At 45.3% G+C, this 25398-nt stretch overlaps 2 protein-coding genes across 4 annotated transcripts in view; one reads left to right on the top strand and one right to left on the bottom strand.

The window, feature by feature from the left end:
- Positions 1 to 11344, bottom strand: part of dldh (dihydrolipoamide dehydrogenase) — a 32726-nt gene extending 21382 nt beyond the window's left edge. Inside the window, exon 1 of the mRNA XM_072507348.1 lies at positions 11251 to 11344. Coding sequence (XP_072363449.1) covers positions 11251 to 11344 — 94 coding nt within the window. The remainder of the gene's footprint in view (positions 1 to 11250) is intronic.
- The window catches only part of fam120b (family with sequence similarity 120 member B), a 94031-nt gene continuing 71946 nt past the window's right edge, over positions 3314 to 25398 (top strand). The window contains exons 1-5 of one of the 3 annotated variants that reach the window (XM_072513061.1): positions 3339 to 3371; positions 11203 to 11236; positions 13729 to 13923; positions 16496 to 17432; positions 21535 to 21712. In XM_072513061.1, coding sequence (XP_072369162.1) covers positions 16539 to 17432; positions 21535 to 21712 — 1072 coding nt within the window. In that variant the 5' untranslated portion in view covers positions 3339 to 3371; positions 11203 to 11236; positions 13729 to 13923; positions 16496 to 16538. Of the gene's footprint in view, positions 3372 to 11202; positions 11237 to 13728; positions 13924 to 16495; positions 17553 to 21534; positions 21713 to 25398 lie in introns of all 3 variants that reach the window. The other 2 variants (XM_072513045.1, XM_072513053.1) reach the window with 2 other exon arrangements.

Genomic DNA, 25398 nt, shown 5'->3' with positions numbered 1-25398 from the left:
GGTTAGCACTATTGCTTCACAGCGCCAGGATCCCAGGTTCGATCCTGGCTTGCGTCACTGTCTGTGTGGAGTCTGCACGTTCTCCCTGTGTCTGCGTGGGTTTCTTCCTGGTGCGTTTCCTCCCACAAGTCCCGAAAGACGTGCTTTAGGTAATTTGGACATTTTGAATTCTCCCTCCGTATACCCGAACAGGCGCCGGAATGTTGCAACTAGGGGCTTTTAACAGTAATTTCATTGCAGTGTTAATGTATGCCTACTTGTGACAATAAAGATTATTATTATAGAATCAGGTCATTTGTAGGCAGCACGGTGGCGCAGTGGTTAGCACTGCTGCCTCACGGCGCCGAGGTCCCAGGTTTGATCCTGGTCCTGGGTCACTGTCCGTGTGGAGTTTGCACATTCTCCCCGTGTCTGCATGGGTTTCGCCCCACAACTAAAAGATATGCAGGGTAGGTGGATTGGTCACAATAAATTGCCCTTAATTGGAAAAAATGAATTGGGTACTCTAAATAAAATAAATAAATAAAAGAATCAGGCCATTTAGGTGTGAAATCAGGAAACTCTTCACCCAAAAGGTGGCACAAAACTGGAACGTCCTCCCCCAAAATAATGTGGATGCTGCCTCAATTGGAGCATTAAAGACTGAGTTCAACAGATCCATGAAGGGTGAGAGTATCCAAGCTTGTGGGTCAAAGGCAGATAAATTAGTTTGAGGTATAGATTGCCATCATCTGATTGAATGATAGAATAAGTTTGAGGGGCTGAATGGCGTGCTCCTCGTCTAATGTTCTCTGAGATGCCTAATAATTACTGGTTGGGATCTTTTCCCCGGTCTGCCCAAAACCAGAATAACTGAACCCTCCTGCATCACACAGATCAAATCAATATCTTTCGAACACGACCTGGAGTCCTTCTGTGATGGCACAACATTATTCTGTCCTCTGACTAAAGGCCACCAGTGTCCACAATGGATTTAGGGGACACTGAAGACTTTATTTTTATTTATATCGCTTATTGTCACAAGTAGGCTTCAATGAAGTTACTGTGAAAAGCCCCTAGTCGCCACATTCCGGCACCTGTTCGGGGAGGCCAGTACGGGAATTGAACCCGCGCTGCTGGCCTTGTTCTGCATTACAAGCCAGTTGTTTAGCCCACTATGCTAAACCAGCCCCTTGTATTCCCTAGTAAATCTCAATGGTAGGCAGAATACTATATAAAAAAACTTGAGGACTAAGTCCAGAAAACTATTGATAAGTGCACACTGGGATGGATTTTAAATGAGGACTATTTCAAATTGACACTGTGTTGTGTTTTCCCCTCAGTAAACCTTTATACCTCAAATCAGTTCCATTATCATTCACCGCTTCAGGGAACAAGCTCCGCTCTGCTATATTTCTTTGCCAGTCACAATGTTACAACTTTTATTCTGGCCCAATGTTAGTAAAGCCATGCAAGATTTATTGTAGAAAAAGGTCTATTGTAGAAAATAAAATGAATCTTTGGATGTCTAAAGGTACAAGCCTGCTGCTGAAAAATTGGGAAATACTCCTCAATAAACCAGCCTCTACTCATCTTCAACCCTGTTTATTCATAAATATTAGTCTTCATTGCCATTCCTTCAATTATGGTTTGAGGGTTGCCCCACAGTACAACCTCATTGTCTGTTTTCATTGTGCCTTCAGTAATTTATCATAGCATAGCATTTACAGTGCAGAAGGAGACCATCCGGCCCATCGAGTCTGCACCGGCTCTTGGAAAGAGCACTCTACCCAAGGTCAACACCTCCACCCTATCCCCATAACCCAGTAACCCCACCCAACACTAAGGGCAATTTTGGACACTAAGGGCAATTTATCATGGCAAATCCACCTAACCTGCACATCTTTGGACTGTGGGAGGAAACCGGAGCACCCGGAGGAAACCCACGCACACACGGGGAGGATGTGCAGACTCCGCACAGACAGTGACTCAGGCCGGAATCGAACCTGGGACCCTGGAGCTGTGAAGCAATTGTGCTATCCACAATGCTACCGTGCTGCCCATGTCGTGCATTCACCACAGGAACATCTCACCACTGGGCTTTGCAGTCCTCTTGGGGCAGTTTGAACTAATTTAGTGCTTTAATATTGATTTGTTGATCTACCTTAACTCCATTTGTATTTTAGTTAGCTTTATCTTGATGTGTATCAATCACTCCAGTGCATGAACTGGGATTATGAGTAAAAGGTCCGCAGATGACGCCACTCAAGGCATCTTTCAGGCTTACATTTATTGAATTATTTGAAAACTTCCTTTGGAGGCTTAGTTTCCCCATACAAATAATTATTTTTTGATATCTCATTCACCTGTGATAGAATACTTTCCGCTTGCCTGGATAAGTGCAGCTCCAGCAGCATCAAAAAGCTTGATACTATCCACCACCTTAGACACTCACTCCCTCCACCATTGATGCACAGTGGTGTCAGTGTGTACCATCTACAAGATGCACTGTAGCAACTTGCCATTGTGCAGCAAGTAAGTATGAAAGCTAATCAAATGTTATCATTTATTGTGAGGGGAATGGACAGCAGATGCATTAGAACGCTATCATCAGCAAGCTCTCCTCCAAGCCACAGAGCATCCTGACGTGAAACTCCTTCTTTGGCGATCACCCGCTAACGAGTATGATTATCCATCTAAGAAGCTCTGTGTTGATGGTCATGGGTTCTGTGGGGGCTTGCCTGGCTGATGAGTCCAATTCTAGAACCGCATCTTTGACCACACATTTGGCAGGTGTTTCCGGGAGGTGGGACTCTAAATCGCTGGGATTCTTTGGACTCTAGATCGCTGCGATTCCTTTCTCAGGCTCTTTTTTCGGGCCCTCTCTTGCCATCAGGTTTCGTTGAAGAATTGGGAATGAATTCCACAGGCCGATCGCTCTCTGGGTGAAGAGATTTCTCCAAATTTGTCCGAAATGGTCTACCCCAGTATCCTCAGACTGTGACCCCTGGTCCTGGACACACCCACCATCGGGAACTTCCTCCTTGCATTTACCCTGTCTAGTCCTGTTAGAATTTTATAGGTTTCTATGAGATCCCCCCCCCATTCTTCTGAACGCCAGCGAATACAATCTCTAGGTCAGTCCCGCCATGTCCCAGGAATCAGTCTGGTAAACCTTCACTGGGTGACTGACTGTTCCTTTTGGAGTAGAGCCCACCAAACAGCAATGGGCTCTGGGTGCTCATGGGCAAGGAGCTGCCCCTGAACCCAGGCTGAGGAGGAGGAGGAGGTGGTGACCAGGCCGGCGCTGGCAGGAGTACCACCAGGGGGCGCTGTCGCGGGAGCGCGCACGTCAGCCCGGTGGGGGGCGCGCACAGTGGTGATGGGCCCAGGTAAGCAGCTATTTAGAGGCGTTTCCGACGGCTCTCCGTCCACCTTAACCTCCCGAAGGTGGGAATTCAGACCTGCGTGAGCGACTCCTTCAGGCTCCAGTGCTTTAAATCTGCCTGTCCCTCGCCCCTCCCCTCCCCGAGTTTTGGGCTGTGAGGAGGGAACTGGCCCCAGGCCGCACTCATCCCCGGCCTCGAGCCGTGGCCGCCTCTGGTTGCACCTTACCTCGGGCGGACTGGGGCCGGAGTCGTGGTCGCTGCCCCATTTAAACTGAAGCAGGGCGTTGGGTATAAAGCCTGCTCCTACCCTTCAGCAGGGTTGGAGAGCGTCCCCAGTCGCTCCTGGTGTCTGGCCATTTGTGTCAGCACACCTTTAGAGTTGCAAACACCTTTCTGCTTCAAATCAAACCTTTATTGAGGTGGGATTAAAGCAAAAGGTTACTGTGGTTGGAGTTGAATTCCTACATGAGGCATTTTATTTGCAAACCCCCAATGCTGAGCTCCAGTCTGCTTGAGTGTTGATGATAATATGCCATTGGTGGAAAATACATGCTTTATGTCAATAGGTGTGGTCATTTTAATGTTTTCTGTCAGATTACTCTCATCCTGTGATAGAGGTGCTTCATCAAACCAGTGGAGGCCACTGCTCCAGCTATCGTGCCCTTGCACTCCAGAACACTCGCCTTCACATCTACACCCCATCCCTCCCTCTCTGCAAAGTGGTCCTTCAGCCCCTTCTCTGACCCCACATCCCCGTCCCCCTTTTTCTGTTTCTCTGATCTCGATCTCCTTGCTGTTCACCACTCTCAACCAACATTACTAAAATTGATTTATCTGTTGCCACATTGTTGTTTGTAAATTCGCGGCAGTGTTTTCTACATTGCCGCAGTGACCAATTCAAAAGTATTTAATTGGCTGAACAGTGCTTTTGGAGGCTGTGCAACGTGCTTTGTAAATGGAAGGTAGTTCTATCTGCGAAGCTGTGAGATGATATTTTCACTTCAAAGGAAAAAAATGAGGTAGTTAAGAACATTTTCAATTGTTCTATAGTTAAAGCGGTTAAAAAGGTATCGGGATCATGGGTTTTATAAAAGAGGCAAGGAAATTGTTGGAAAAAAAACTGCTGATTTGACTTCAATTGGAGTATGATGCTAAATTCTGAGCATTGAAGACTATAGGGATGTGATGGTGCAGAAAAGATTTACAAGAATGGTTCCACATGGACCGTGCAGAAAGTTGGGGTTGTTCTCCTTGGCGAAGGGAATGTTGAACGTTGAAAGGAGATTTGATGGAGGTTTTCAAAATCACGAGGGGTTGAGACAGAATAGATAGAGAGAAACCCTTCCCATTGGGAGGAGGGTGGCGAATCAGAGGACATGGATTTAAGGAACCAAAGATGACCTGAGGAAAAGCAGGATTCAGTTAGAATCTAAAATACACTGCCTGAGATTGTGGCGGAGGCAGATTCAAAAGGGAATTGGACAATAATCTGAAAATAAAATAAATTGGAGGGCTATGTGGCAAAGGCGGGGCAGTGGGACTAGGTGGGTCACTCTTTTGTGATGCTGATAAGTCAATGGGCTGGATGGCCTCCTGTGCAATAACTTCAGTGATTCTAGTGTTAAGAATGTTGAAATGTTGGGGCAGCATGGTGGCGCAGTTGTTAGCACTGAGACTACGGTGCTGAGGACCGTGTTTGAATCCCGGTCCTGGGTCCCTGTGGAGTTTGCACATTCTCCCTGTGTCTGTGTGGATTTGCCCCCACAACCCAAAGATGTGCACGGTAGGTGGATTGAACACGCTAAATTGCCCCTTAATTGGAAAAAAATAATTGGGTACTCTGAATTTATTGAAAAATAAATCAATATATAAAATAAGGCAAGCTGAAATGCTACCGTACATAATTTTGCAAAGTGAATTTTTAAAAATAGAAGCAACGATGTTCTGGCACATGTTGTTCTGTGTTCATGTGCAGATATAGCATTAATTGGTGCCAAATGCTTGAGCGTTATCTGAATTCAAATTTCCACCCTTGTGCGTTTTCCTGAGCTGGAAAATGATCAGGCCGGCTGTGATTGTCACAGCGGACGATGCAGTAACTCACTGAGCCACAAATCAAATTTTTCTTACATAGTCACTGGACTCAAATTAGTATTTCACAGGCAGTACAACACAATGAATTATTGAATTATTCTTTGAGAGACGTGTGCATGAGGAGTCAACCAAAACCCAAGGACCAATGCATATCTTCAGAGAACATACATCTAATTTTCCTGCTATTAATCGATTTTCCTCTTGCCAGCAGCACTAAGTAAGGACATAGCTGTGAAGATGGAAGTCAAGGGACTTCAGCACCTAGACAGCTCCTTTTTCCAACTGAGAAAGCAAGCATTCTCAACAAAAGCTGATGGGCTTGCCTAGGAGATAGCAGTTTCTCTGTTTGACTGCCTTGAAACTCCCAACAATGCTCGAACAAATCCAGAACAAGGGTCCTCTCATTCGTAGCTTTTGCCACTTACCACGCTGGATTCTGCAAGTGATGGTGGGGGGTGGGGTTTTGGTCTCCCGTTGCAACTGTGACGCGATGATGGAACCTTACGAAACTATTGAATTATTGGCCATATCTCCCATTTTGGCAAGAAAACAGGAGTCCCCTCCAAGCTATTCTGAGACAACCTTACCCAAAATTGTCCATGCTAAGGACAACTGTAGCTGAGCAATTTATTGGTATTTTTTTCACCCTCCACCTGTCTATTTATCGAGCAGGGAGCACAAGAGGGGCTAACTGGAATTCACTGCATTTTTTAAACTTTGGGCTAACTGGAATTTACTGCATTTTCATCCATTAACATTGAAATAAAAGCAAAATATTATGGATGCTGGTAATCTGAAAAACAAAAAATGCTGGAAATAATATTTATATTCAATTATTGAAACTGTCCTTTCGCATTTCAAAATGACTTCTGCCAGCAATGTGATAAGCTGCAAACGTATCCCATTAGTTTTGGTTTAGTTAGGATCAGTTGCTCCCTCTACAATACAGTTTTCTTCCAGTCCTTCTAATGCCTTGTTTGAGGGGAGTGTCAATCTCCACTACAGATGGATTGCACTCTGAGGAATAGTAAATGGAACAGAATTTAATAAACTCTGGATTAAATTTGCACCAGATCACTGCTGAATGTGACATCAGCGTTTTTTCTTTTTAATCACAGCAGTTACTGCATTATTTTTGTTATTTCCTATAGTTTAGCCAGGACTGCGTTTGCCTTGCCCTCAATTTGTAGACGTAACTTGGAAATTGCATATTCAGTTTTATCTGTTATTAAGGCACGATGGTTTTGAGTATTAGTGGCAAAAAGCTGCAAGTCAAATTTGCAAATCATTGCTAATAACATCTTGGTTCATGATCTTACACTTCTACTTGCTTCGAGAGGCAAGAGTGTACACCCTGATAAATGGTTGATGCACGTCTCTTGACAAGAAATTGCTGGAGACACAATCCAGGTGATTGGTACAGGACTCAATGGCCTAGACTTGGACTCGTGCCACTGTTTGTCTTCCATTTAGGTTTGGGTTTATTTATTTCAGCTAAGACAAATTCCAGGGCCGCCACTTAATGATCTGAAAGTAGATTAGATGCTAAGGAAATGCTTTAATTCACTTCTTCAGCTCTCGTTATGACTCATTCGGTAAACACAGTGTGTAACAGGGTTTAATTCCTTGTTTGATCTTGGTCAGTATGGCATGGGGAGGATAAATCCACAATTAGCTTAATCATCCCTAGATCTGAAGCCGAGAAAAGTACACAATATTTACAGTATAGAAACAAGCCTTTCAGCCCGCCTGATCTGTGCAGATATTTATGCTCCACGTGAATCTCCACAAATCCCTACGGTGCAGAAGGAGGCCATTCAGCCCATCAAATCTACCAAGAGCACCATAGCTAGGCCCGCTCTACCCCTGTAACCCCACCTAACCTGCACATCTTTGGATTGTGGAGGGAGTTGGATGAAACCCACGTAGACATGGGGAGAAAGTGCAAACACCACACAGTCACCCAAAGGCAGAATCTAACCCGGGTCCCTGGCGCCGTGAGGCAGCAGTGCCAACCACTGTCACCATGCCTCCCATCGCAAGACATCTTGTCTTTGAGATTTCTACACATCTAGTGAATCTCCTCTCGTCCTACCTTATCTAACCCTGTCAGCATGTCCTTCTATTCCTTTCGTCCTTGTTTATTTTACATTCTTACCACTATAATAAAAAGTTCCTCCTGAACTCCTTATTGCCCTTAATAGTGACCATCTTGTACTTATGGTATCTGTTTTTGGTCTTCCCAACAACTGGAAACACCTCTATGTCTAGAAATGTGGTACTCAGAACTGAACCTACAGTACTCTAAAGTGGGATTGAACCAGACTTCAGTGCTGAGGTTCTCTGGCCTCCCTGCAGCGTGTTTCTCAGCAGCGGGATCTTCTGGTCCCACCACTGTCAATAGGATTTCCCATTGAATCCACTCCGCACCACTGGGAAACTAGTGGCGGGGGTGCCATTGATGGGAAGGAAGATCCCGCCAGCACAAACAACCGGATGATCTCGACCCAAGACTGGGCCACATTCCTAGTTCAACCCAATTCAAAATGGCCTCCCTTGTAGAATAATAAGATGGTCACATTGCAAAAGGAGACCCTTCGGCTCGACATGTATGTGCTGGCTCACTGCAAGAGTAATTTAGTAGTCACTGGGCCTCCCCTATGCCCTTAATCTTCCCCCTTCTGTGCTTGTCCAATTCCCCTCGGAAAGCCACGATTGAATCTGCCTCCACAACCCTTTCAGACAGTGCATTCCACTTCTCATGCCAAGCTTAAGTTACCTAAGGCACATGCGATGTTACCACAAGGTTTAATTGATGCCAGTAAGTAAAGCTGAACATCACACATGAAGCTTTTTGTGAAGTTCTTAATTCATCAGCTCAAATTACTGCCACTGTTGCTATCATTACATGAGAGACCCAGTCCATGCACATCCACAATATAAAGAGAGGCATTGGCATAATGGTATTGTCACTGGACTAGTAATTCCGAGACCTAGGTTCAAATACCACCATGGCAGATGGTGAAATTTGAATAAAAATCTGGAATAAAAGTGTAATAATGACCATGAAACCGTTGTAAAAACCCACCTGGTTCACTAATGTCCATGAGGGAAGGAAATCTGCCTACATATGACTCCAGACGCACAGCAATGTGGTTGACTCTTAAAATGCCCCCTCAAGGGCAATTAAGGATGGGCAATAAATGCTGGTCCAGCCAACGACACCCACATCCCATGAAATAATCTTTTTAAAAATTACGTCTCGTCAACAAAGGTAACCGCTCCTGCTAGGAGTTTACCTGTGTGGACATCAGCTGAAGGAAAGACATGCTTCTCCTTGGATGTCAGAGTGTGTCAGTGCTCACTAAGTAAGTAAATACACAAATGGCCGCTTGAGTAGATACAGGAGGTACGGGCCTTGTGCCTGCAGAATTGTACCTCATCAATGAATCAACTCCTTCAGCAAAGAAGCTGAGGAGAAAGGGACAACTCTGTAATCCCACTCCAACCGTGAAACACTATCTAGAATTAAGCATCATGATCAGGATCAAGTACAGCTGCAGCGAATGGCTGTTGGGAGTAGCAATAGTAACTGTATGGTGTAATATTCCTTGTACATAAGCTGGTGAAGATCCAGCAGTCCATACGCCCAAGTGGAGTCTTTGCAGATCTCAGAAGCTCGATTTTGGGCAATAAAATGAAGTCCTGGACCTAATTAAAATAGGTAGTTATTGTCACTGGAACATCTGCTCTGAAAAATATCTTGGATTTTCTAACGATTGAGAAACCCCGGAGGGGAGTCTACACTGGGTGCATTTATATTACAGAATTTACATAATTTTTGTTTTACTCATGTTTGCTGGGACATTTTTAAACTCATCCTCGGGTCAGAGCTTTTATCTGCGACGCTGTAATCCTTTCTGTATTTTGAGCTATTTTGAGCATTAAACCTAGGCTACCTTCCCCAGGGGTCTTGATTGACTCCTCATTTTGCTGCATCTCTTAAATATATGCAATATCCCATCTCAACTGTTTCAGTTTTAATAATTTTTCACTGTCCCAGCCATGATAATTGCTGAAAAAAATGAAGCATCGTTATACTGAAACACAATAGTTACTGAAGGCACATGAGATGTTGGCAAAATCACACTGGAAGCTTTTTGTGTGACATTTTTAATCCATCAGCTCAAATTGCTGCCGCAGTCACTGTTCATGAGGGAGCCACAACCATTTTTGTGTTCCCAGCTCCAAACATTCACCCCAGACACAAGAAAAAGATTAGTGGAACATTGCTATAATTACACTACTGGGTCTTTCTCACCCGTTGAGAAAATAGGGCAGGATTTTCCGGTCCTTCCCGATGGTGGGATCTGCCAATGACAGCATTTGCAGCGTGCGAGTAGATCCATTTCTTCCAAATTCACGGATGGGATCCTCCACCTGTATGAAACATTCGTCAAACCATCACATGGATTATTGAACCCAGCTAAGAGGGTCCCCGGTTTGATTCTCGGCTTGGGTCGCTGTCTGTGCGGAGTCTGCACGTTCTCCCTGTGTCTGTGTGGGTTTCCTCCGGGTGCTCCGGTTTCCTCCCACAAGTCCCGAAAGACGTGCTTGTTAGCTGAATTGGACATTCTGAATTCTCCCTCTGTGTACCTGAACAGGTGCCGAAATGTGGCGACTAGAGGATTTCACAGTAACTTCATTGAAGTGTTAATGTAAGCCTACTTGTGACAATAATAAAGATCATTGTTATTATCAGTGTGCATAGAAAGAGCAAAAGAGTGAAAAAGAAAAGCCAGGAATGAAATTGTTGAGATATATAAAGAAATTAGGGAAGCTAAGTACATTTTCAATTTATACAATAAAGAACGACTTGCATTTATATAACACTTCACAAACACCGGACTTTTCAAAATACTTTACAGCCAATGAAGTACTTTTTGAACTGTAGCCACTGTTGTTGGAGACACAGCAGCCAATTTGCACACAGCGAGCTCAAACAAACAGCAATCTGATAATGAGCAATCTGTTTTACTGATGTTGACTGAGGGATATTTTAAAAAAAATCTCCAGGATACTGCTGATAACTTCTCTGCCCTTCTTTGAAATGGTGCCACAGGATATCTTACATCCACCCAAGCAGGCAGATGGTGCCTGAGTTTAACTTCTCTTCCAAAAGGCAGCACCTCCATCAGTGCAGTATTCTCTCAGTACTACACTGGGATGTCATAGAATGCCTACTGTGCAGATGGAGGCCATTCGCCCCATTGAGTCTGCACTGTCCCTCTGAAAAAGCACCCTACCACACCCCTGCCCCATCCCCGTAACCCCATCTAACCTTTGGACACTGAGGGGCAATTTAGCACAGCCAATCCGCCTAACCTGTACATCTTTGGACTGTGAGAGGAAACTGGAGCATCCAGAGGGAATTCACACAGACACGAGGAGAACATGCAAACTCCACACAGTCACCCAAGGTCAGAAGCGAGCCCAGGTCCCTGATGCTGTGGGGTAGCAGTGCTAACCACTGTGCCACCATGCCTAGATGTTTGTATTCAAACCCCAAAATTCCCCGAATGGGACTTGAGAAAGCGTATTTGGCATCTTTGAAAGCTTCCTCAAAACCTACCATGTTCATCCAGATCTTGTGTCTACTTCTGGAAGTCAGACTAAGTGTTGGTGACTACTTGTATGAAGCTGATATCAGTCCTAAATTCTTTATTTTTTTTCTCTCTAGTTTGTTCCTGTTTACTCAGTCCTACTCCTGCAAGGTAATATTTCATACCTATCTGCTGCTCTGATTGCAGGTCTGAACTTTTGATGGGAGATTTCAACATTTCCTTGGCATTGTTGATTGTTGCTTGACATTGCTTGGGCATGTTGAGTGTTGGGGCTCTTGTGTTTTTTTCTGACTTTTCCTTTGCTATATCTGTGCGTGGTCCTTAGAAGCTATCTGCAGTGCTTTGCTCTCCCTGTGTTAAATATTGTCTGCCATTGTTCTGTCCACATATGTTTTTTGTCCACCGTTTTCTATAATTTTTGAGGTGCCTCCTCCAATTCTACTGCCTTTTCTATTTTGATATCACCAGCAAATTTGGCCTTTACCTCACAATTCAAGGAAAGGTGTAAATTTGAAGCATTGGTGTTCCTAAGACGCAGGCACTCTGCTCACAAATCCCCTCCCCCCCCCCCAGTTCCCATCCGGCATACCTCCACATGCAAGTACTCATGGGATGCTGTGGTTGACCATCCTGAAAGTGACAAAGCGATTGAGCTGAATGAGGAAGGGCGTTGCACCATGATTGTTGGACAGAATGCCATTGAGTGAAATTTATCAGTTCGTCTCGATGCCGTGGTTGAGATGAAAAACCAGTCTGAAGGTGTTTACATAGGGAGGAACGGACACATGATTTGGTACAACATACGTCACCAAGTGAGAGAGGATAGCATGTGTTAGAGGTGATGGGGGGAAGAAGCTGACGGTCACAGACATGCTGAAAGGACTGGGAGGGGAAGTAGTCCCTGGTAAAGACATTAAACCAGTTTTGTTCTTGTGCTGGTCCAGTATTCGGTTTCTTACGATGAATATGTTGTCCACAATGTGAGGCTGACTGGCTTCCCTCTTCCTTTCCCAGCGGGCATTATCAGTATAACACTATCCCTGACCAGCTTAAAATAACATAGCATACATCTGGTATTATAGAAAAGAAGATAATAAAAAAAGGACAATGCCGTGATGATTTGGGTTAAACCACAACTCGATTGCCTGATATCTGTTTCAGGGTTTGTAGCAAAATTTGTACAAACACATGAAATTAATCCATGGAAATGAGTGATACGAGTAAGACTGACCGTGAAATTCTGGATGACAGCTTCTCCGTGGAAACAGCTGGCTGCACACGAAGAGTCAATATTGAGTCGATATTAATATAATGCAAGTGAATTTTACAGCGTTGCTCAGTGGAGATATCATGGGAATTCCCAAATCCATTCGCACACTTTTCAGTACAGTTTACTTCTCTTAATGGGCTTCTTTACTTAAAAAGTAGAATTACTCAAATTAACCCATTTTGTATACAGCTTTAGCTCCATTGTAATGGAACAACTTCTTCCATCAGTCTGAAGATTGTGTGTGTGTGGGGTCACAAACATTAAGCAAGTAGGGGATGGAATGGGACAAACCATCATTCAGGGGTCCCAGTAATGTTCTATTCACCCCCCCCCCCCCACCACCACCAACCTCTCACCCTACCCTGCCCCTTCCCAAAGAATGTGCAAAAGTGGAGCCTTCACTAATGTGCAGTGTGTTCCAAACAAGTAGTCCGAAATGCACAGGGAGAAAATGCTCTCAAACTGCAGCAAGATAGCTTTCACAACAGCTACAACAGCTGGCATTTATATAGCACCTTTAACATAGTAAAATGCCTCAAGGCACTTCACAGGAGTGTTATCAAATGAAATTTGACACTGAGCCACGTAAGGAGATTATAGGGCAAATGACCAAACGTTTATTTAAAATGATATGTTTTAAGGGCTGTCTTAAGGGAGAGAGAGGTGGAAAGGTTTAGGTAGGGACTTACAGAGCTTAAGGTTTCAGCAGCTGAAGGCATGGCCACCCTCAGTGATCGAGCAATCAAAACTGGGGATGCTGAATGAGGCCAGAATTGAAGGTGGGCAGTTATGTCGCAGGATAGTGAGGTTGAAGAGGGGTGGCAAGGCCAAGTAGGGATTTGAAAATAAGGTTGAGAATTTAAACGCTGAGACGTTCCAAGGGACAATGAGTGAATGGGATTGGGTGTGAGTTAGGAATAGGCAGTAGAGTTCTGGATGAGCTTACATTTATGGAGACAAGCTTCAAATCGGGTTGGGCCAATTTCTTAATGTTGCACTGTCTATAATAATAATCTTTATTATTGTCACAAGTAGACTTACATTTACACTGCAATGCAGTTACTGTGAAAATCCCCTAGTCGCCACATTCCGGCGCCTGTTTGGGTACACAGAGGGAGAATTCAGAATGTCCAATTCACCTAACAAGCACGTCTTTCGGGACTTGTGGAAGGAAACCACAGCGCCCGGAGGAACTCCACACAGAGACGGGGAGAACGTGCAGACTGCACACAGACAGTGACCCAAGCAGGAATTAACCCGGGACCCTGGCGCTGTGAAGCAACAGTGCTAACCACTGTGCTACCGTGCCGCAGTTTGCTTTGTGATACCACCTCTGAAGTCAGGGTTTGATGTTTCCATTTTCCTGCTGCAGGTCAGAGGCAAGGTCCACGTTTTCTCGTCAGTCCCCGGAATTGAACACTGTGAGGTCGGAGACCCAGCTCCCAGCCCCATATACGTTGCCAGTGAGAGTGAGTTCCTGAGCACCTTCAGCTCCGAGCTCTCCCGAAGGCCAGTGAAGATGAATTTCTTACATTTGTCGGCTCTTGTTTTGCATTGTTAACATGAGGTGAGTGCAGGCATTGATGCCTTTCTCCAACTTTGATAATTAGTTTGGGGACCAGGTTAGTGACAATGCAAATAGGACTTCCTGGTGAGAGCAATTTTGGCAAACAGCAGGTGATTTACAGCAAGCGCTTTCATGGAAATTTCTGTACTCTTGAGGATTTAACTGAATGCATGAAACATAATACAATAATTGTCCCTATGTTACTCAAAGTGGATGTCTCCTCTCCTCCCCCTCTCATCCCATCCCTAGTCCATAGTGGTTATATAGAGAGTAACCTCTGACTGCCAAGCAATCAGTAAAATTGGTCTGCAGCACACATACTGAAAATTCCCTTGTTACAGCCCTGCTGTGTAATGTAATACAAAAGTCACAGCTTAAAGTGTTGTTGGCAGCACAATTAATGGATGAGACCTTCCGCTAGACGTGTGCCCTAGATCTAACTATATTGTCTTGCTCTGGGTATATCATATCAGGAATTGATGTCACAGACACTGACTGTTTAGGAATTCAAGTATTCAGAATCTGAACATTAGTCTTTTAAGGTTTATAATAATGAGGTATGTCTATTCCAAACTGATATTGTTGTAAAAGATAGGCTTTGAAATTAGTTGTTGACTGAAAACATGTTAAGATGTTCACCTGAAACACCAAATGAAATAGCAGTAAGAGTATGTATACTGCCACAGCACGTGGTCTAGAAATTTAATGCTGTGGAGATGCCGGCGTTGGACTGGGGTGAGCACAGTAAGAAGTCACCATTCACCTGAGGAAGGAGCAGTGCTCCGAAAGCTAGTGTTTGAAACAAACCTGTTGGACTTTAACCTGGTGTTGTAAGACTTCTTACTGAAATTTAATGGCCGTGCCCCCCCCATTTTTCCAGGCATAAAATTGGTGCAAAAGCATTCCTTTTGTTGATTTGATCATGGGACGTAAGTGTCGCCGGCTGGGCCAGCACTTATTGCCCATCCCTAATTGCCCTTGAGCAGTTAAAGAGTCAACTATGTTGCAGTGGGTCTGGAGTCACATGTAGGCCAGACCGGGTAAAGAAGGCAGATTTCCTTTCCTAAAGGACATTAGTGAACAAGATGCGTTTTTACGACAGTCGGCAGTGGTTTCATGGTCATCATTAGACTTTTAATTCCAGACTTTTGTTGAATTCAAATTTCACCATCTGCAGTGGTGGGATTTGAACCTGGATCCCCAGAGCAGTACTCTGGGTCTCTGGTTTACCAGTCCAGTGACAATACCACTACACCACTGCCTCCCATTCAACGTGGCTTGTTCTTGTTCAGCTAGAAGTGTACTGAGCCCCGCCTCCACTCCGTGTAGGCCCTAAACTGAAGCATATGAACCTCCCCCTATCATGGGAATAACGAGTTACCCCCCCCCCCCACAGCACGCACGCATGAAGCTGACCCGACCTCCCCCACCGACCCCCCCCCTATCAGAGGTGCCCGACAGAGACACCACCATCAGAGACACCACTCCACCCCATCAGACCACCCGGGGGGCGGGGTCCCACCATCAGACCTTGGTTTCAGGGCCGCCTGCTCAAAGTGGCGGCTCATAACCGGGAATGCAACGGAACCTGGCAGACTCTTCCCCGTGCATAAATTAGCATGGTAAATGAGATAAATTTGCATACCGGGCCCCACTCCTAGTACCAGTGGAGACCAGGAGCGATTCTCTGCTGGTGGGAGCACTTAGGCTCCAGAATGGAGAATCCAGGCCCTGCTTTTTAATCATTCCACCAATGGGAACAGTTTCTCCCTATCTACTTGCCCAGACCCATCATAGTTTTAAAACCTCAAATCTCCTCCCAACCTTCTCCAGGAAGACAATCCCCATTCCCACAGTCTATCCAGGTAACTGAAGTTCCTCACCCCTTGACCAACCAGGTATCTTTCATGCGAGCATCTCACCATTTCATAAGTGTTTCATATCAATCTGCGTTTGACCATCTCTTATCTCAAAGCCCCATATGTGTATAGAGGGGCCTATACATTTCAATTCTGTACTTTCACACAAAGACAATTCCCAAATTCCCACAGACAGTCCCAAGGTATTGTTGCGGTGAGTTAACTCTTCGAAACTGGACATAATTTTCCCATTGTCACATTACCGTAGCATCTTTTCAAACTCTGCCCTCTTTCAGAGTTTTCCATTACTATCCTAAAAGGAAGAATATATCATAAACTTAGATGTTAGTTTTTATCCAAAAGTTATATTTTAAGTTAGTATTCTGTTTGTACGCCTAATAATCTTATAAAACCTTGAACTGAGGCCTCCCTCTGCCTGACAAAAAGATCCCACGACAATTCTTTCAAAGAAAAGTAGGGGGTTCTCTTTGCATCTATTAACATTTACCTCTCAGCTAACACTGCAAATTTGGGTCATTCATTTTACACTTGCTGTGTGCTCACAGGCCACAGCATTAACCTACAAAACAACAATGGCTAGGTTTTGAATGCAATTCATTCGCTGTGAAACACCTTGGAATCTGAAGTGTGTGACACGAGAGTGAGTTTTCTTTCCCTACATTTGATGGTTATTTTCCTTCCTTTCTCTACAGACTGCAGATGTTATTTTTTAGGGTTTATTAGCTGACGGCGGCAATGGGTGTGAAGGGCCTCCAGGGGTTCGTGGATCACGCCTGCCCACAAGCAAGCATGTGGGTGAATTTGAAGGAGATGGCAAAGCAGCACCAGCATTCCCATCCTGAATCTCCTCCTGTATTGGTGGTGGATGCCATGGGATGTCTGCGGTTCTGGTACACCCCAGAGGCTTGGGTGCATGGCGGGCAATGGCGCGAGTACATGCAGAGCCTGAACACCTTTGTGGATGCTTTTTCAGCCATTGACATCAGGTTGGTGTTTTTCTTTGATGGGGTAATCGAACAGAAGAAAAGGCATGAGTGGATCAAACGGCGGCTGAGGAACAACACAGAAATAGCAAACATCTTTCAGTATATCAAGGCAAATGGATGCCAACCAGGAAGAAACATGTTCTACATTCCCTCTGGGCTGGCCACATTCACTCGCTTTGCCTTGAAGTCCATGGGCTTGGACACCATAAGCTCCCTGAAGGAGGCAGATTATGAAATCGCCAACTATGCCAGGGAAAATGGTTGTATGGCAATTCTGGGCCAGGACACAGATTTCCTCATTTATGACACTGTGCCATATATCTCAGTGAACAAGCTGCAACTAGGCAAGCTGACCACTGTCATGTACTCCCGAGAAAGTCTCTGCCGCATCCTCTGCCTGCAGCAGACGGACCTGCCACTTTTGGCATGTCTTCTCAGCAATGATGTGGTGCCAGAACAGGCAGTGGAAGGACTGAAGCACCGGTGCTTGGCTAGGTACTTACCAAGTGACTCAAGAGCGAGGCAGAGGAAGGAGGTGGTCGCGGCAGTGGCACATTATATCTCCGGCATTTCCCGGTCTCATGATGGATTGAAAGAGGTGGAAAGTAACATACAACACGCTTCAAGTGAAAGTTTATTGGAGGTGGGTGTGAGATCCTACCTACTGCCTGGCCAGTACTCACCCTGGCTTCCAAAAAGTGGAACACCTCCAGGGGCAGACCAACATGAAAATGCCACGGGCCCAGCTCAAAGTATTTTGCAGGTGTGTGTATATAACTCGTCATCTAAATTTTAGTAAGGTTCGTAACATGTACTCGATGGAAAGCATTGGTGTGTTGGCAGCATCTAAGCCATTAGGATAGCAAGTGTAGGAAATAGTCACTATTATTAAATTCAAATCACTTTTGTGACATAGTTGAGGATGAGAGAAAATACTTGAGAGAGCTATGGAACATATTTAACCAACAGCGCCTTAATTTGGAGACGTTTCGTTGGGGACAGTTTGATGTAATGAATTAGTATAGGCCATTTCGCCTTTGGGACCCAGGATTATATCCAGCTCAAAGTCAAATGTTCTGACTGCCTTGGCTGAAATGAGTTTGGCAATTCCAACCCTGTTTTTACGAGCTGAGGGACCACAGTGCAAACTGGCTTCATTTTGGCACAATGGACTCTGTTTTGTATCCGTCCTCGTGCATTTATATAGCCCCTTTCATGTCCCAAACTGCTTTACGGCCAGTGAAGCCCTTTTGAAGTGCACTCACTGTTGTAAAGTAGAAAAGGTGGCAGGCAATTTGCACACAGCAAGCTCCTAGAAACCGCCATAACTTGGATAACCTGCTTTGGTCATGTTAGGTGAGAGGTAAATATTTGCCGGGGATAACCTCCTTGCTGCCCTTCAATTAGTGCTGTAAAAGTTTTTACATTGACGTGAAACGGTAGCCAGGGCCTTGGTTTGACATTACATCTAAAAAATGGAGGGTTGCACTGCAGCAACTCACCAGTATTACTGCAATTGTGGTTCCTACCCCATGATCTCTACCAGTGAGAAAATTGAGAGTAGCAATATTGTGGAAATTCTGTAACTTCCAGGTTCCCATCAATGTTACACACAACCCTCAACTTGGGCATTTTTCTGTTGTCACTGGGCCAATGTCCCCGAGTAATTCCCTATTTGACACTATCACGGGAACAAAAGCATCGCAAGGAACTGCAGTGGGTTAAAGAGAAAGCCCACCACCTTTCCCAGCTAGGGATGGGAAATATATGCAAGCTTTGCCCACATCCTGTTAACGGATTTTAAAATTATGGTCAAAAAGCCTGTTTGACGAGGATGGTTAATGTGGGAAGTGGTAATGTTGCATTGATGCAGAATTGCTTCCTCCACTGGGAGAAAATTGGCAGGCAGAGTGGAGACGTAGATCTATATATAACTCATGTTATCTGTGAGCTGCAAGGGCTTAATGCTGACACTCCCAGATCAGGCACAGCAAACAAGTTCCCTCAACAATGTGCCTCGACATCAAACTTAAAAGAGCACCCCAACTGTGTGTGCTTTTTCCCACGCCTCTGAGTGAGATTGCCAAATTACTGGACCCACACCCACCCAGAACTGTTCAATGACCCTCACATCTAGTAGACAGAGGAGAGCCGGCAAGATTTGAAGTTAAACCTCAGAAAAGCCGCCACCTAATCAAATTTTCTGTTAATTACTTCTGTGTATTGGGCGGCATGGTAACACAGTGGTTAGCACTGTTGCTTCACAGCTCCAGGGTCCCAGGTTCGATGCCCGGCTTGGGTCACTGTCTGTGCAGAGTCTGCACGTTCTCCCCGGCTCTGCGTGAGTTTCCTCCGGGAGCTCCGGTTTCCTCTCACAGTCGAAAGATGCGCGGGTTAGGTGGATTGGTCACGCTAAATTGCCCCGTAGTCTAAGCGTTAGGTGGGGTTGCTGGATTACGGGGTTAGGGTGGAGGTGTGGGCTTAATAGGGTGCTCTTGCAGGGGCCGGTGTAGACTCGATGGGCCGAATGGTCTCCTGCACTGTAAGTTCTACGAAACAAATGAAGCTTGGAATGAGTCTTTGGTGGAAGAATAGTTTTAATGGAGCATGGTGATTGGAATAGAATAGTTTATTCAAGTAGACCACTAATAACCAGTGACCCTCAGTAGGCAGTAACAGTGTTTTAGTTGGGTGACCAATATGATTTTGTCAATTGATTTTTATTGTTATCTCAAGTTAGAAGTGAATTGCGTTTGCATGTTGGGATCTTGTAACCCTATTCATCAGTGTTAAACAAAATGTGATAAAATGCACTGAATCCATATTGTCTCATTGCGTTGTTGGTGCTCAGTCTAAGAATTGTGGATCTTGATCATAGCACTTCAGTTGGCATTCATTAACATGTGCACCTTTCTGGGATCAGCTTCTGGACTGTCAGGCAGAAATCCATGGGTTGAAATCTGCAGACATGATCATCACCTAGGTTAACTTTTCATCCCTCAACCAACATCACTGAAAACAGCTCCTGTAGTGTGAAATCTAGTTCTGCTCTGTTTCCTTTATACAACAGTAACTACCCTTGCAGAGGGTGTAATTGGCTGTAAAGTGCTTTGGGACATCCTGAGGCCATGGAGGTGGGTGTGAGATACAACTTATTTTTATTTTATTTATTCATTAACGGGATGTGGGCGTTGCTGGCTAGGCCAGCATGTATTGCCCATCCTTAGTTGCTCTTCGGAAGTTGGTGGTGAACTGCCTTCTTAAACCGCTGCAATCTCTGAAGTGCAGGTACACTCACAGTGTTGTCAGGGAGGGAATTCCAGGATTTTGACCCAACGACAGTGAAGGAATTGTGATATATTTTCAAGTCAAGATGGTGAGTGACTTGGAGGGGAACCTCCAGATGGTTCCGTCCCCAGGTACCTGCTGCTCTTGTCCTTCTAGATGGTATTGGTTTGGAAGGTGCTGCCTAAGGACCCTTTACTTGCCACAGGATTCCTAGCCTTTGGCCTGCTCTGGTAGCTACAGTATTTATATGGCCTGTCTAGTTCAGTTTCTGGTCAATGGTAAGCCCCTAGGATGTTGATAGTGGGGAATCAGAGATGTTGATGCCTTTGAATGTCAAGTGGTGATGGCTAGATCCTCTTTTATTGGAGATAGTCATTGTCTGGCACTAATGAGGCGCGCAAGTTACTTGCCACTTGTCAGCCCAAGCTTGGATATTGTCCAGGTCTTACTGCATTTGGACATGGACTGCTTGAATGCTTGAGGAGGCACGAATGTTGCTGAACATTGTGCAGTCATCCGCAAACATCCCCACTTCTGATCTTATGATGGAAGAAAGATCATTGATGAAATAGCCGAAGATGACTGGGCCTAGGACACTACCCTGAGGAACTCCTGCAATGATGTACTGGAGCTGAGATGATTGACCCCTAACCACCACAACCATCTTGCTTTGTGCCAGGTATGACTCCAACCAGCGGAGAGCTTTCCCCTGATTCCCAGTGACTCCAGTTTTGCCAGTGCTCCTTGATGTCAGACTCAGTCAAATGCTACCTGGATGTTAAGGGCAGTCACTCTCACCTCGCCTCTGACATTCAGCTCTTTTGCCCATGTTTGAATCAAGGCTGTAATGAGGTCAGGAGCTCAGTGACCCTGGTGGGACCCAAACTGGGCATCCGTGAACAGGTTATTGCTGAGTAAGTGCCGCTTGATAGCACTGTTGATGACTCCTTCCATCACTTTGCTTATGTTCGAGAGCAGACTGATGGGGTAGTAACTGCCCGGTATGGATTTTCCCTGTTTCTTGTGTACAGGACATACCACATTGCTGGGTAGATGCCAGTGTTGCAGCTTACTAAAACAGCTTTGCTAGGAATGCTACAAGTTCTGGAGCACGTCTTCAGGACTATTGCAAGAGAATAGCTGTGGTGAACAAGCAGGCAGGTAGGAATGATTTGTAAAAAGGAGCAGGTTCATGGAGACACTTTCACCCAAGTCACACTCTAGTCTGACCTGGGCATATAGCACCCTTCCTTCACTGTCACTGAACACAGATCCTGGAACACCCTCCCTAACAGCACCTTGGGCACACCTTCACCCTTTGGGCTGAAGCAGCTCAAGAAAGCACCCTTCAAGGACAACAAGGGAATGGGCAATCAATGCCAGCCTTGCCAACGATGCCCACATCCTTAATCGTATTCTCATTAAGTCTGTGTTCTGATTTTTTTTAATTTACAAAGTTTGCAAAGGAGAAGCACATCAAAGCAGAAAGCTCCACAGTCTACAAAATTCTGAACGCTAGGGAGGTGGATTGCAGCAACACTCTGGAAGACGAGTTGGATACGGAACTTCCTGGGCAAGCCATCGTTTACCGTCCTGCTCGACAGTCCATTTATGGCATTCTTCTAACTGAACGAAGTAAGGATTTCTGCCGATACTTTTGAGTGTTGTAAGGGCTGATGACACTGTTTCATGGAGAGCAGTGAGCTTTTGATCTAATTTGTATTTATAACTGCTGATAGAAATAACAGCCTCAGTGAACCAAGTGAAGTTACTTAGCCTGACAACGCAAAGATGTGGAACTATTGTGCGCATGCATGCACATCAACTTGAACCCCCAGGTCAATAACTGTGGGATGAATCTGCATGTGCTGCTCTTTGGGGAATTTGGTCATTAAATGGGGTCAGTTTTATCATTGGAGACATCAGGGGAGCTGAAATTAGTTTGCTTTTCTCACACAATCCCAGCATGCCTTTTCCCCTGATGTCACTTGCTCATTTAAACAGACCACTAAGAAAACCACGGAAATAACGACTCAGAATCTAAGTAACCATCGTGTACTTAGTGGTTTGAAGAAGAGGGTTAAGCTTCTCGGGTGTTCCATCTTTCTAATTTCTTACCTTGCACAAAGTTTCCAGGTTTGCGTAGGTCTTTGTGATCTGCTCTTCTACAAAACCGTACACAAACTATCTGTATAGTGAAGACGCTGTGATATGTCAGTGCGGCATTGCACTTTTCTCATTTATTTTCCAGTTTTCCCATATTTTTCCTGCTCTATTTTTAAAAATGTATTCTTTCATGGGATGTGTGCGAGATTGGCAAGTTCAGTATTCGATGCCCATCCCTAACTGCCCTTGAACTGAGAGGCCATTTCAGAGAGCAATGGGTCTGGAGTCAGATGTAGGCCAGACCAGGTAATGGTGGCAGGTTTCCTTCCCGAAAAGATATTAGTGAACCAGATAAGACAAATGAGCAGAATTAGGCCATCTGGCCCATCGAGTCTGCTCCGCCATTCAATCATGGCTGATATTTTTCTCATCCCCATTCTCCTGCCTTCTCCCCATAACCCCTGATTAATCATGAACCTAACTATCTCCGTCTTAAGGACACTCAGTGATTTGGCCTCCACAGCCTTCTGCGGCAAAGTGTTCCACAGATTCACCACCCTCTGGCTGAAGAAATTCCTCCTCATCTCTGTTTGAAAGGATCGTCCCTTTAGTCTGAGATTGTGTCCTCTGGTTCTAGCTTTTCCTACAAGTGGAAACATCCTCTCCACGTCCACTCTATCCAGGCCCCGCAGTATCCTGTAAGTTTCAATAAGATCCTTCCTCCAACGAGTACAGACCCAAAGTCCTCAACCATTCCTCATACGACAAGCTCTTCATTCCAGGGATCATTCTTGTGAACCTCCTCTGGACCCTTTCCAAGGCCAGCACATCCTTCCTTAGATACGGGGCCCAAAACTGCTCACAATACTCCAAATGGGGTCTGACCAGAGCCTTATATAGCCTCAGAAGTACATCCCTGCTCTTGTACTCTAGCCCTCTCGCCATGAATGCTAACATTACATTTGCCTTCCTAACTGCCGACTGAGCCTGCACGTTAACTTTAAGAGAATCTTGAACAAGGACTCCCAAGTCCCTTTGTGCTTCTGATTTCCTAAGGATTTCCCCATTTAGAAAATAGTCTATGCCTCCATGCCTCCTTCCAAATGAAATGAAAATCGCTTATTGTCACAAGTAGGCTTCAAATGAAGTTACTGTGAAAAGCCCCTAGTCGCCACATTCCGGCGCCTGTTCGGGGATGCTGTTACGGGAATTGAACCGCGCTGCTGGCCTGCCTTGGTCTGCTTTCAAAGTCAGCAATTTAGCCCTGTGCTAAACAGCCCCAGTGCATAACCTTTCACTTTTCCACATTGTATTCCATCTGCCACCTCTTTGCCGACTCTCCTAGCCTGTCCAGGTCCTTCTGCAGTCCCCCTGCTTCCATAATACTACCCGTCCCTCTACAGATCTTTTTATCATCTGCAAACTTAGATGGGTTTTTACAACAGTGTTTCATCACTGCACCTAGCTTTCTGTTACAGCCCGACAGGAGGCCCAGGGATCTGCAACCTCAGAGCCGCTGTGGCTTCACCCGAGTATGATTTTCCCAGATGATGGGGTGGGGCTACCCTTCCTCTCCTAGGATTGCTGGGACATAAGTACCACGGCCCAGGTGTGGGCAACCCTTCGGGGAGTATGAACTGTAAATTATAAGGTGAATAAGTTGAAACTTTTTTACAGTCATTGCTTTTGGGTGGTCACTTGTCTGCGACGTTACACTTTCAATTCCAGATTTTAACAAACAAATTAATTTTAAAACTTCCATGGTGGGATTTGATCCCATATCCTCAGAGCATTAGCCTGGGCCTCTGAAATACTAGTCACATGACATTACCACCATGCCACCGTCTCCATCTTGTAAGTTTCCCTCCAAATCACTCACCATCTTGACTTGGAAATGTATCGCCGTTCCTTCGCTGTCACTGGCTCAAAGTCCTGGGAGCCCCTCCCTAACAGCACTGTGGGTGTACCTTCACCTCAAGGACTGCAGTGGTTCAAGAAGGCAGCTCAATTACCCCCTTCTCAAGGACAATTGGGGATGGGTAATAAATTAGGGATGGGTAATAAAGGCTACCGAAGGCCACAACCCATGAATGAATAAAAAAACATTTCACGGACTGTATGCACTCTCTGCTTCTTCACCCAAGTGGCCATTCTTAGAATCACAGAGTCATACAACCCAGGAGCAACGGGTGCAATATAAACACCGCGTTTCGCCCGGCACAGATCGAGGCGCTGTGAGTAAATAGCGGGAAAGGCCAAAATTGAGATTTGCGCCAGGTGAGAATCAGTTTTGCTATCTAACCGGCCCGCTCCCGATGGCAAGTTTCGGATCATACTAAATATGGCGAGCATATCATTAACCCTCATTTGCATTCTTTTCCATCTCATTTGCGAGATTGAAGTCGAATGCAGTGGCCTCTCTGGAATTAACCGGCTCCCCAGCAAGAAAGCACGTGAGCGTCGTTTGGTGCTCCTTTTTAAAAACGTGAAGCTAGCGCAATGGCTGCTGAGGGGAACTGAGGAGAGGAGTAGCCCACTCCATTTTCCAGCATGCAGCTCAAGGGCATGCTCACAATAGATTCAAAAACAGCTGCTTCCACACTGTTACCAGACTCCTGAAAGACCCTCTTAGGGTCTGAACCTGATCTTATGGACTGAACTGATCTTCTATGCATCATCTCTACAGTTGCAGCACTATTTACCGTATACTTCACCCGCTGTCTATGTTTATGTATTTTCATTATATATCATCATTTATTTATCATATGTCTTATGTTTTCATGTATGGAGCAATCTGCCTGGACTGTACGCAGCACAATACTTTTCACTGTACCTCAGTACACGTGACAATAAATCTTAATCCAACCTAATCTAATTTTTGGACACTAAGGGACAAATTAGAATGGCCAATCCACCTAACCACACTTTTTTGGATTGTGGGAGGAAACCGAAGCACCCGGAGGAAAGCCACGCTGACACGGGGAGAACGTGCAAACTCCACATAGACAATCAAAAGGCCAGAATTGAACCGGGGTCTCTGGCGCTGTGAGGCAACAGTGCTAACCACTGTGCCACCGTGCCTCATTGATGACGCATGTCGCTTTGCGCGAGCTGGAGCATCAGGGAGTGCCCTTCATTAGCAGGAAGGGGTTCCACTCCCTGAATGTTCAACTCGTGTGCGACCTTCACCTTCGGATCATGCGCATGTGTGCTCG

Source organism: Scyliorhinus torazame, chromosome 1, assembly GCF_047496885.1.
Source record: "Scyliorhinus torazame isolate Kashiwa2021f chromosome 1, sScyTor2.1, whole genome shotgun sequence".
Classification (NCBI taxonomy): Eukaryota; Metazoa; Chordata; class Chondrichthyes; order Carcharhiniformes; family Scyliorhinidae; genus Scyliorhinus; species Scyliorhinus torazame.
Note: the sequence above shows the minus strand (reverse complement) of the source record. Positions and strands in the feature narration are given on the sequence as shown.